We start from the raw sequence: 13,398 nt of genomic DNA, 5'->3' as shown, positions 1-13,398 counted from the left end.
ATAATTTGTTTTTTATTTAAATCAATTGTCATTGCCAAATTTTTATAAAAAAACGGTCTGTACCACCCTAGATACCATGTTCTATGACCACGCTTTATAATATTTTCCACTAAATAATAAGTAAGGTTGTGTATATTCTAAACGGAGTTGTCACTGATTGTCACTTTAAAGACGAAGCCACTAATCTCTCGTCAATTGGCTAATATCTACGTTTTGAAATTAAAACTCGTGAGCAATATATTAAGATAACATAATTAAGTGCTATAATTAAAATTTGAATATTATTTAAAAATCAGAATTACTGGAAGAATCTGAGTCTTCCGCTAGTTGGAGGATGACAGGAGGTAAATCAGTTATTAATGAATTTCCCATTAATGTTGTCCAATCTTTTTTAATTAGTTCTTCACAGTGGCGAACACTATTTGCCCACATCTCCGGAGTGTAATGACCAAGAGCTTTTTGCCAAGTCTCCTTGACACGACAGATCTTTTTCTCCGAGCTGGACTGAACATGTTTATTGTAATAAGTTTTTAAGAACGCCCAACATAGTTCAATGGGATTATATTGGCAATTGTACGGAGGAAGGCGAAGAACAGTATGGCCATGGTCTCTTATTAATTTGTCAATTTCAAAGGATTTTTCAATTTGAGGCTTGTAATAACGGATTATTTCCCATAACGATTTTTTATTTAAGGTTGGTTCAAACTGTATATTATGTTCAGTTAACCATTTTTTCATATCATTTTTTTTTGTGCAGAAACTTGGAGCTTTCTCGATTTGTTTTGAGTGATATGGAGCATTATCCATTACTACCGCACACTTCGCACCCAAATTATTTAATGCTGGAAGTAATTGATTTTTCACCCATTCCATAAAAATAATTGACGTCATATTTTTATGATAATCTCTGTGCTCCGTGTTGTCACTGAGCAAGATATCGCAATTTGGCAAAAACCCTGACGAAGTGCCTGCGTGCAAGATTGTAAATCTTTTTCTTTCGCCATCTACTCTTTGCGGAATACCGAATCTTTCATTTTCATTTACCCATTGATAAACTTGGGTGCCATTTTCGTAAATCCAAGTTTCGTCAAGAAAAACAAAAGTATACTCTCCGGATTCTAGGTATTGCAAGTATGTCTTTAAAAATGTAATTCTTTTTGAAACTATATGTGGTTGTTCAATTAACACTTTTCTATTGCTAATCTTTTTATATCTATATCCCATAGATTTTATAATTTTATGTAATTTTGATCTACCATTAGTAAAATCACATTCATTTCTTGCAAAATTAAGTAAATCATTAAGATTAAAATACTGTTTCTTTTCATGCAATTTTTGTATTTGTCTTCCTAACTCTTCTTTAATAAAATATAAATTATTATCCGTTTTGTAGTTCATTTTACAACGCCCTTGTGTTTTTGGTTTTTTTACAGTTTGATATTTTTTGTAGGTTTGAATAATTTTAAAAACCGTCGTGCTGTGAACCTAATACAATTATGTTGAATATAAATTTAATTTTAAAACTCAAGTGCAATACACATACATCAAAAATACGTGAAGCTTTATCACATATATATTTTAAATTCGTATTTGGTGTCTCCGTCTGTACTTCTTCACAATACCTAATTATAGAGTTTTTTTCGCGTTTAGACAGTTGACATCCCGTTCCACCCTTTCTTAACATTTTTATGGTAGATTTAGCAGCAAAAAAATTATATGAAAATTGTTTTTTAATCAATCTTAACAAATTTGATAGACAGTGGTGGCACACAATTGAAGTAAAAGTCACGACATGCGCTTTTACTTTCAATACCAACTTGACGACACTTTGACAATTGATTTAAATAAAAAACAGATTATACTTGAAGCAACTTTAAATTAGAAGCAAATAGTTACTTGTTCTAAGGTTTTAGTAAAATAGCGTTTTTGTTTAAAAAAATTGACCATGTTATTCAACATAAAAGTTGATTTTTCTCGAAAACCGTCAAGTTTAGAGCTGATGACCTTTAGTACCTTTTTTGTGTAGAAAATATTGGCAATTATGACTTTAAAAAAAATTTTTCTGTACGATAAACGGTTCCGGAGATATTCGCAAAAAATTTTGTATTAAATTTCAGCACCCTGTATCTCGAAACTGCTGCATTTTAGAGGATAAGTTGATAGAAAGTTTTTTTCAAATTTTTGCACAAGCTGAAGTCCTGCACATATATTATGAAACACCCGGTATAATAATCTCTACTAATAATAACGGGTTTGTTCTTATTACCTCTAGTTACGTAAAATCGAAACGCATGCACGCAAATGGTGTTCGTTGGAAAATCAAGTTGCTGGCCGGCGGCCACCCATTGTTATTACATGGCGGCTTCTCATTTTTTTTTTTTTCATTTACGACTTCCTAGTTTGTCGACGGCGATGGCTTCTTGCGTGCAATTTCACGCCCGCATTCCTAGCTAAATCGCTTAATTGCCGCATCTGGCGGAGACGAGCGGCAAACGCAACCTTTAAAGTCGCTTTTCGTTCCTATGGCAGCGTTGCGCATGCCCCATCTTATAGTAATTAGCCGAGGAAACAATAACTGCCGAGGCCCCCCGACTGAGACCGCGGCATGTACAATTTGCCACCGAACGGGGCGCAATTACGTCCTTACAATGCGATGTAACTGTCGTCGTACGTTTATGTTCTAATGAGCTGGTAAGTGTAACTGTTTATTTGATATTATAGGGAATTGTGGGAGGTAATGAGGAAAAGTTTTATTAATGATGGAAAAAACATTTCTTTTACAAGATTCTAATTAAATGACCTTCAGACGAAAAAAATTAATTTAACCGTGGCACCTGTTGAAACAAATTTCACGATCCACGATACCGATTGGCACAGTCTGCTCCGTGAGAAATTTAAACGATTCGTGTTACGTAAACGTTTAGGTAACAGGAGACAATGAACGGCGGCTGCCGAACGTTGTATAGAAAGCCGAGACCGAAATTTCTCACAATATCCCACTATAACGAACAAGGGGACAAACTGTCGTGAAAGTATCCCTCAAACGATAACAAATAAGAAATTTCCTTAAATTAACTAGAATTCTACTAAATAGTATTTCCTCTTTTATTAGATTTTAGTTGAAAATGTTATTTAATAAATCTCAATTTGTTAATAATAGAAATACGACGATTAATACAGTGAAACCTCGATGCAAAATAGTGCATGGAAATTGGTTTTTCACACAAATGGGAAGTGCCCAAAAAGTTTTTTTCATATTTGGTGTATAGAGATAATCAGAAATCTGCTGTGATTCAAAATTAAATTAATCAAAGATTCTGCTCAATCCGAAATTTGCAAAAAATCATCAAAAACTTGTATTGTAATGAAATAAGAAATAGGAGAAGTATTTTTTGTAACATTTCCTGTTTTAGACATGGCGAGAAATTTGCTGCGATTCAAATTAAATTGATTAAAGATTCTGCTCAACCCAAAAAACTAGTTTTCTAATGAAATTAGAAATTCCAGAAGGATTTTTTGCAATATTTGCATTTTAAACAAGATGAGGAATCTGCTGCAGCTCAAATTAAACTGATTAAAGATTCTGCTCAACCCGTAATTTGCAAATAAATCATGGAAAATTAGTTTTATAATGAAATAGGATATGGTACAAGTACTTTTTTTAATATTTGGTGTTTTTGACATGGTGAGAAATTTGCTGCAAAAATATACAACAATTTAACACTGAATAACAATTAAAACTAGAATTAACACTACACCTAGAACTAGAACCATTCGGGTTTAGCCGTCTTAAGAGACGTACGGCTAAACCCAAATGTTTCTAGTTCTAGGTCTAGTGTTAGTTTTAGTTCAATAAAAATATACAACAATCCAGCGCTAAATAACAATTAAAACTAGAATTACCATCCTTGATTTATACATCATATAGACAACTTGAGGAATAATTTAACTTGGATTATAAAAATTAAGAGAATACAACGATTATCTATGTTCTAAAGTGTTGTAACAAAAAGGTGTATAATCACATAGTTAAAAACGATTCTCCTATAAAACCACGTTTTGCATTGTCCTGCCACTTTCAAATTTATTTACGATCGCGTCCTTTCTACACACCTAATTATCATTTTGTGAAGCCCGTGAAAGTAAAAAGTAATTATAAGACGAAATGCCTATTTAGTGTTAAGGAAACAGGAAGCTATCGGTCTTTTGTCCTAAGCCGTTTAATTTGTATGCGCGCGTGCTTTTCCTTAATTAAAATCTTTCCTTCGACATTTGTCGTGAAGTTAAAGACCGAAAGTGTGAAAAATTCGCTCGTAATTTTGTTTGTTTCCTTTTTGATTTATTTATATGATTTTAGCACGTTTAACTTTACGCTTGATTAAGAACGAAATGCATTATAAAAGCCATGATTGAAACGGCTAGGGACGATGTGAAAATCTTTAAGACACATTCTTCTCGCTACGTTGCTTACCGTATTTGCCGAGTGCAAATAGAAATCTCGTGAAAGTATCTGCTGCTATCTGCGCGAGATGGCTTTACCAATTTGTTTGGACGATTACTTTACGGCGGCGTTCCCTTTCGTGTGTCACTTTTTAAAGAAGTAACGTGCGATTTAATCTTTCTCAATGTCGTGTTTTACAATCACTTAAGACCCATTCGTGTTTACTTTATTTATTATTTTTTTTCTTTTTCTATGTTAACCATAAAAAATTCCTTCATAATTACACCATTACATAAAAAAGTAGAAAACGACTCGTTAAGAAAGGAATTGGACCATGATGAATCTCCTATTAAATCATACAAAAATTAATGTTGATAGGATCTTTTCTAGTACATTAAATTGTTTTGAACTTTGATTCATTAAGATGTTATTAAGTTGTTTATGTTGATTTATGTTTATAAATTCAGCACTAAAAATTGTGTCAAATTAAATTTAATAGAGCAACATTTAATAAATAAAAAAATGTTGCAACATTGAACGATGACATCCTGTGCCAACCGGCTTTTAAGAGTCCTTTGTTGTTTGTAACGGAAATCTGTGCACGAAATGAATTGAAATGATGACGACGTCAACGAATTCATCAACAGTCGTAAAATCCTAACCGTTAGATAACAACTAAGACTTCGAAGAACATTAAACACTGACAAGAAGAAGAAATATCTTTTTGTGTCACCATTAATACTTTGCGTTTCTACCAATAAAAGAAACCAAAAAACCGTTTAAAATCTTCCAGGTAAAGATGATTAAGTAGAGAGGAATAAGCGCAAAAAAATTTCTGATTTCTTTTCCATAAAAATTATTGACTCACTAACGCAAAAAAAAATCCCCACTTTAGAACATAATCGAATTAAGCTAACCCACTTTGAAAGAAGGCAATAAAAATATATAAAAAAATATTAAAACTCACCGGTGCGTGACGGTGTCAACTCACGAGGATCGAAAAGAATCGCACGTACAAATCATACTTTATTTTTAATGAAAAAAACTAAGATTTTTGAATAAATTAACATATATACAACACTTATAATAACCGGGTTTAAGGTGTTATTTTGAATTGTCTGCATCGCACGAGCTACGAACGTCAAATAATGCAGAGCGGAAATTAAGAAGCACCGGGCACTCACCGTGGAGCCGTTATTTAATGTTAACAGCACTAAGAACCCGACGGTCATGAATTTTTACTTTTAAACCGCCAACTGTATAGACTACAATAGCAACAAGAAATCTGCGAATTGTGTTGCCTATAATACCATTTTAAATTTAATTAAGATTTTATTATACAATACCACCTCTGAATAACAACTAAAACTAGAGATAACACAAGTACTAGAACCAGAACTAGAAACATTCGAGTTTAGCCATCTTAAAAGACTTCTTGAACTACATAGATACATTGGGGTTCGGCCGTCTTAAACGTACCGCTAAACCAGAATGTTTCTAGTTCTAAATCTAGTGTTAGTTCCAATATTAAAATTATTTATAACCGTTTTTGATTGTTGTAATAATTTTGACGTACAAATGTCATCTTAACGTTTAAACGTCATTTTGACGTTTAAAAACCACAACACATATCCCTAAAATCGTACCAACCTAAATTTTTGGAAATATTTTGATGAATATCTAATATATCATATAAGTTTTTTTATAACTTTTTTGATTTATAGTGATATATTTCGCTAATTTTAGTATTTCCATAAGATATTTTACATTAAATTAACTGATTTTTGAGATCTATATTTTTAACGATTTTGGATTTGACGTTTAAATGTCAAATTGACGTTTAAAAGTTAACTGTAAGTGTAAAGTTATTTGTTATTAAACTTAAAATTTATTATAAGAACTTTATTGTTTAATATTATCGGGATAATTTCGTGGGGAAATATTTAATTTTTTGTGTTAAATCATTATAAGTTAACCGATTTGATCATAGGCTCAAATACTTGAGGAACTACTAAAACTAGAACTAACACTAGCTAGAACAAGAATCATTCGGGTTTAGTCGTCTTGAGAGATCTGCGGCCAAACCCGAACTATCGAGGTTTTCCTGTAGTTATTTAAAACATAACTAAGTCAAAAAAATTTAAAATTAATCCCAAAAAATTTTTTCTAACCTTTCTCGAAAAAGTTTCATTCTGTTTATCAAAATCAAGGAACCATAAACACAAAACCTGTACTTTCCCTGCCAAATTCGAGTTCATTTACATACTTTCCTCTGAGTTTCTAACCATTTTAATGTCTATTGATTACCCAGATGTGTATCAAGCAATTTCCTTTCAAATTTACAAACCATTTCAAATGGATTTAAATAGTGTATTTCCATTTGAAGTGTTCTTTTACTTTTTTAATCGGTTACGATCGAGAGAGGATCGCGTTTCGAAGCTATAACGACTTTGTAACGTGATGTTTAGAGAAAAGGAGGAGGAAGCTGGATGTCTGGAAAGTAAACCAAGCCAAAACAAACCCAACTCAAGGACAAAGGACTCGCCAGAAACTGCGACAACGGCGACGGTTACATCCGTAGGTGTATAATAATAATATCTTTATTATTATCAGTGGCTGTATTACGTAAAGCGATCTGGCAATACGAACGGAATAACAGCAGGTCTTGTTGAATGAATTATTCAACACTTTGTTTAAATAACAATATGGCCAAAGTAACAGCTAATGCATATAAAACGTTTTTGTATTTGTAAATACAGCTATTTATGTATTGAAGGTATGTGAATGTATTTTATCAGATTATAGAAACAAGTGTAGAAAAAATTGATAACTAGTAAGAATAACAATTAAAAATTGCATCACACTTAGAAAATAATACAACCTAAGAAAATTAATCTAAATAATCTAGGATATTATAGAAAACGCCAAAAACCATATTAATGGGATGACAACATTGTGTTATGCAGGTATAAGCAAGTCATGGAAGAACATGTTCTTGTAATCTTTTTGTATATAAGATTTAGTATTTTTCGCACTATTATGCAACCTCTATAATTCACAGAATGTGCTTCTCTGCATTTACAGCTTTCAGATTTGGATTGATGTGGTTCTTTCTTGCAGAACTCAAAATGCTCAAAATCCCCGACTAACCCAAGAACTAAAAGCTGAATTTGTGAAAGACAGCGAAGGGTTAGAAGCCAAGTATTTAGGCATGACCTTAGATGCCAAATTACGATGAAAACAACATATGTCATAAGACAACTTGTTGTTATGTAACCAGTTCCTGTTATAAATATCAAATTTTTCCAAACTTGATTGCAATTTATTTAATAAAAATGTCAATGAAATTATAATTACGTTAACATTTTATTTAATAATATTCAACTTTTGTGTGACAATTTGAAAATGAAGTAAGACATCAAACGGTGTGTTATTTTAAAGAGCGAACGCAAACACTAAAACCACAGGGACCTCTCGCAATAATTTCTCTAAATAAACAGTTATGCGCGTAGCGGCGCAACAAGATAAATAGGGCACGCCGTCGATTAACAGGTAGTAGTGCTGCGTTGCAGGAACGAGAGATCTCGGTCCTCATGGTGACCTTGCGTTCTCTCTAATGTTTCCGCAGCCGCCGGGATACATCTCGTTTTTCTCGCTTCCAATCTCTAAACCTACCATTAATACGATAACGCAATTGAGCAATCCATAAGAGACACTCAACGTAATAGATACGACAAGTAAAAAAGAATGACCAAGGAGACAAAATCTCAATTTCAAAATTACAAAATTGTCTATTAAGAAGAATGTAACGTGAACAAAGTATAGAATGTTATTTCTTAATCAAAATCACCGCTTAAAAGTGTTTTTTTTTTTAGAATAATGTTCAGGTCAGATTTTGTTGTTGGTAAGGTTTCTGCACGTGGAATTCTTACAGCATGCACAATACGGTTCTTGTACACGTTGGGTTCCATCGCCTTGGTTGGAATGCGAACCGACTTTTTCGATCGGCTCGTCGCGAATGCAGGAGGCAGGCAATATACCTAGTTCATTTGCTCGCCTTGAACCAATTAACCAAACGGCAGAAACCATGCAATCGGTGGGCCGATTTCGAGCAATTCTTGTCGGTTTCAATCGAAATTACTGTTAATTTTGCAATGACACAAATAATTACATTCAAAAAAAAAGAAAGTCACAAGATGATAAAATAAACGACTGATGAAACATGTATCATTCGCAATTTACAGCATCAATTTCGTTGTAATCACCCAATTAAACTTTACACAATCCTCATAACTTACCTTTTATCGACGGATTGTTTTCCTCCATACTGGGCAACATTAGCGACGTAATAACTCTTCTTCTTCCGCTTCTTTTTAAGGCAAAGGACGTTAGTGGCCAACATTTTCCGAACGTGCTAATTTCTCGCGTACCAGGCCGAAGAAATTGTTATTATTATAACGATTTTATCGAGCTTTTTGTGAGACAGAAACCCAATCTGTCATGATTCAGTGAAACCGCGGCCTCGTTCGCTGAAAACACAAAAGAAACGAACGTTAGTAAGTTGTTTGTCGTAGCTCAAGCCACTTCTAGTTTTACATTATAGAGATTTTGTAAGTAGTTTACATTTTAGTAAAACTAGAACGGTGAAATTTTCATTTTATTCTAGAAAAAAAAAATAATTAAAAAATAAAAGATATCGTTATGATGTATACATGGTCATTATTTTTTAGAAAGTTATAATTCTTATGTATGTTATTCGATAAAGTAATATGATAATTTTTTTTTGGCTAAATCTGTAATGACGAAAAGAAAGGGAAAAATCGTTGGCAGACTTGAAAATTAGATCTTTGGGATCACTAAGGATAAAAATAAAATTTCTTTAACCTCTCTATAATCAATGTACATGTAGAAACAGAGACACCAACCTCAAACTACATCAAAATGATTGTCCTCCACACCAAAGTAATTAGGGAGGATCTATATAAAGAAGCCAAACAGCCTACGCAGTGACTACAACGATAATGGCAGAAGAATAATTGAATTTGAGATTTCAAGAAACATGATTAAAAGCACATATTTCAAAAAAAAAGATATACATGGACCTCGAATATCAAATGTAGCAGGGGAACTAAAAATTAATAAATAGCGGTAGAGGAGAAATTCCACGCAGGAATAGATGAGGAACGCAATATGGGGAATATAGATAATGAATGGAAGCTAGTTAAGGAAAAAGTGGTGGAAGCAACATTGGGCAGAAACCAAGCGGCAGACGAAACGGCTGGTGGAGAATTGTTGCGAAGTGATAGAATAGAGAAATAAAGCTAGAATCAAATATAGTCAAATAAGATATATATCAGAAACTGAGAATACAGGCCAATAGGATGCTGAAAACAAGGAAAAGAAAACATGAGAATGATAACATACTGATGGCAAAATACGATTTTAAGACATTAAACCGAGAATTCAATTATTTCATCATCAAAATCTGCACATTGCAAAAAAAAAAGAACTCGAGAAGTGTTGAGAATGAAGAAACGCAGAGATTGGATACACTAGACAGGAAAATCTTAAGACCAATCGGAGACCACGAATTGTACCAACTATATGAGGAACCACAAGTCTCAGAATATGTACAGAGAGTTAGGCAGTAGAAAGAAAACAGAACTGAGGGAGAAGGAGGCGGCAGAGATTAGAAGGATAACAAGGGAAGGGGAGGTTTGGAGGTATCTGAAAAAGAGAAAGAAGGGTAGGGAGAGGATAACCAGCGAAATACACATGACAGATTGGGAGAGTTACTTTATGGGATTATTGGGAGGGGTTGAAACGAGGCTAACGGGTTTGGGAGGCTATGAGGGAGATGGGGGAGAGGAGATAGCAGAAGAGGATATGGAAGCAGTGCTTAGGGGATTGAAGAAGGGAAATAGAAGTTGTTGGAGGGGATGAATAGCGTATGGAGAGGGGGTGGGTTTCCGGAGGGATGGAAAGTGGGGGTAATTTGCCCAGTATATAAAAAGGGTAATAAGGGAAGGGTAGCGAGCTACAGAGGAATTAACCTACTAGACTCGGCATACAAGGTATACACGAAGATACTGCTGGGAAAACTGGAGGAGGAGATGGAGTTGGGGGGAATTTTGCCCGATGGGCAGGTAGGCTTTCGGAAGGGAAGGGGAGCAATCGACAACGTGTACGTGTTGAAGCATCTGGCAGATAGAGAGCTGGATAAGAAGGGAGGGAAATTGTACGCCCTATTTATAGATTTGAAGGCGGCTTTTGATAAGGTGGATAGGGGAAAGTTGTGGGAGGAGATGGGGAGGAGGGGGATCACGGAACACCTAATTGCGAGAGTGAAGGAAATATACATGGAGACTATGGCTAGGATAAAAGTGGGAGATAAGCTGAGCGACGTGTTCTGGACGACGAAGGGACTAAGGCAGGGATGTCCGCTGAGCCCAAGTCTGTTTGCATTGTATACGGCGGACCTGGAGGATAGATTGGGGAAGGGGCAAATGGGAGGGTTGGTGGTGGGAGGTAGAAAGGTGCATATGTTAGCACACGCGGATGATATCGTGGTCATGGCGAGAGAAGCGGCGGAGATGAAAGATATGATAAAGACATTGGAAAGATATTTTAGGGGGAAGGGGCTGGAAGTGAATGTGGGGAAGACAAGGATGATGAAGTTTTGTAAGGGTGGGAGAAGAAGAACAGAAAACTGGAGATGGGAGGGAAAAGAGATCGAGGAGGTTAGGGAGTATACTTACTTGGGGTATGTGTTCAGGGAGGGGTCGCATGTGATAGCTATGGCAAAAAAGGCGAATAAGGTGATGGGACAAGTATGGGGTTGGGGGAAGAGAGTTTTTGGATGACTTTCTGGAATGTGGCAGCGAGGAAGATTATGTTTGAAGGCCTGGTTAGCAGTGTGATGATGTATGGAGCAGAGGTATGGGGATGGAGAGAGCAGGCAATGCTGGAGGACGTGCAAGCTAGATACTGGAGATGGGTGCTTGGGGTGGCGAGAGAAACACCGGGGTATATAGTGAGGGAAGAGGTAAAGGTGGATAAGGTCAGAGTGGAGGCGGGCAGGAGAGCAGTGAAATATGAAGAAAGAATAGAAGGGAGGCCAAACTGCGGGATCTTGGGGGAGTGTTGGAGGGAAATTAGAGAGGGAAAGATCAGATATGGGAAAGGAGACAGAGACAACTATTATAGACGAGCGGGCTACTCGGTAACTGAGATAAATAGTAGACGAAGGGTGGGTAGGGAGATGTGGGGGGAGTTGAGAGGTAGGGACCGAGATGTACAGAGACAGAAAAGAAGGACACAAATAAAAGAGGGGAGGTATAACGAAAGGTACAGGGACATAATAACGGAGGGGCTGCCTAGATACTTGTTATTGGAAGGAGATGAGGAAGGGAAGAAGTTGGTGGTTAGGTTCCGTTGTGGAAACGAGGAGAGAGCTAACAGATACTGGATGCCCGATGAGGAGAGGTGGTGTAGGCTATGCAGGGAGGAATGGGAAACGTTGGAACATATGTTGAATGGGTGCAGTGAGTTGAGGGAGGAGGAGTTGGACCGAGGGCAGATCTTAGGAGAGGGGGGAGAGGGGAAACGATGGATAAAATGCAATAAAATGCTTAAAATGTAATGTTCAAACGATTAACATAGGCAGAGCATGTTGATGCCAGATGGAAGAGCACCAAAGAGACTACAAGGACATCTTAGAGGTAGGAGTATTTACTGCTAGAAACTGCAAACTGAAAAAGAGCATCCGAAGATAGATATGGATGAAAGAGGAAAATTGAGGAGACCAAGACTCAAATTGTGCTGAATTAGATGTACGGAAAAACCTCGACGATCAGATATGCATGTAATTTCCAAGTTGTTAAAAACTGGGAATATCTTATATAAATATCATTCGAATTTTAGTATCGTTTAAGTAGAAGCAAATAAGTTTTTTTTTCTAATAGAAGGAATGTAATAAAATTAATAAAACTGATTACGTCGGGTTATTCAATAAGTAGTGGTTGTAATATGAACCCGTTTGATTTTATGAAACAATTACAGCTTATTATCACGGCCTTCGAAATTGCACGCCTGTTGGTTGCCCGACGATTACGCAATATCCTTGGTTCAGCAAAAACTGTTAACGCATTTTCAAGCATCTTACTTCCTTATTATGCTTTTCGAAATACCTAATTATTAATGTTAACCAACGAATAATTGCTTTTAAGACATATCTAGCTGTATAAGCAATATAATCATCTCAAGTTATTAATATTAAGTTATTTTTTGCGTGTAAAAGTTATTATTTCCTTGAAGAAAGGTGTAATCGAATCAAAACAATCGGGTGACTCACGAGAGTGATAGAGGCTTAGTTGATTGGGTGAAGTCTCTTAAGTCAATTCAACATTCAGTAATATGAAGGTCGAACGGCATTGCATATGCATAACTTAGAACGACACGCTTGCTTGTGAGCAGTGTCTCTGTCGTTCCAATTAACATTTAAATTTATGGACTTGACCCAGGAAGGGCATAACCGGGTCTAGTTCTCTTTTTATATCAACTCGACATACCAAACTAACGGAAGGTCCAGATTTGGGGTCGCGCAACGAATCCTTAGAGCAGCAACGGGAAATTTAGTACTCTAGAAATAAATTCGCGCTCTAATAAACTTTTCGTGAATGTTAAAAGAAAAATTGGCGCCTCCTTAATGAAACGATTAACCCATAAACTCGAGAGGTTGCAATTTGAGGAAACGCGATTAGGGGACTTCTAATCGTTAGCCGGCGGCAATGCGCAAGCTAAATATCAACGATTCCATGCCTTTACGTAATAGTTTCTACTTTCAAATACTAAGGCTGTTTTCAACGCACATTCGAGCGAAAACGGTTTTATTCTTTTCATTAATTAAGATTTTTTCGAGTTATGAATAACACTAAATTATTTAAAAAATAATTCAT

At 35.6% G+C, this 13,398-nt stretch overlaps 1 protein-coding gene across 5 annotated transcripts in view; it reads right to left on the bottom strand.

The window, feature by feature from the left end:
- The window catches only part of LOC111424867 (cordon-bleu protein-like 1), a 52,454-nt gene that overhangs the window by 38,569 nt on the left and 487 nt on the right, over positions 1-13,398 (bottom strand). For 3 of the 5 annotated variants that reach the window (XM_023058565.2, XM_071196894.1, XM_023058564.2), the window contains exon 2: positions 8,740-8,970. In XM_023058565.2, coding sequence (XP_022914333.2) covers positions 8,740-8,843 — 104 coding nt within the window. In that variant the 5' untranslated portion in view covers positions 8,844-8,970. Of the gene's footprint in view, positions 1-5,408; positions 5,652-8,739; positions 8,971-13,398 lie in introns of those variants that run through there. The other 2 variants (XM_023058567.2, XM_023058570.2) reach the window with 2 other exon arrangements.

This window comes from Onthophagus taurus, chromosome 6 (assembly GCF_036711975.1).
Source record: "Onthophagus taurus isolate NC chromosome 6, IU_Otau_3.0, whole genome shotgun sequence".
NCBI classification, from domain to species: domain Eukaryota; kingdom Metazoa; phylum Arthropoda; class Insecta; order Coleoptera; family Scarabaeidae; genus Onthophagus; species Onthophagus taurus.
This window is presented reverse-complemented; position numbering and strand designations above follow the sequence as displayed.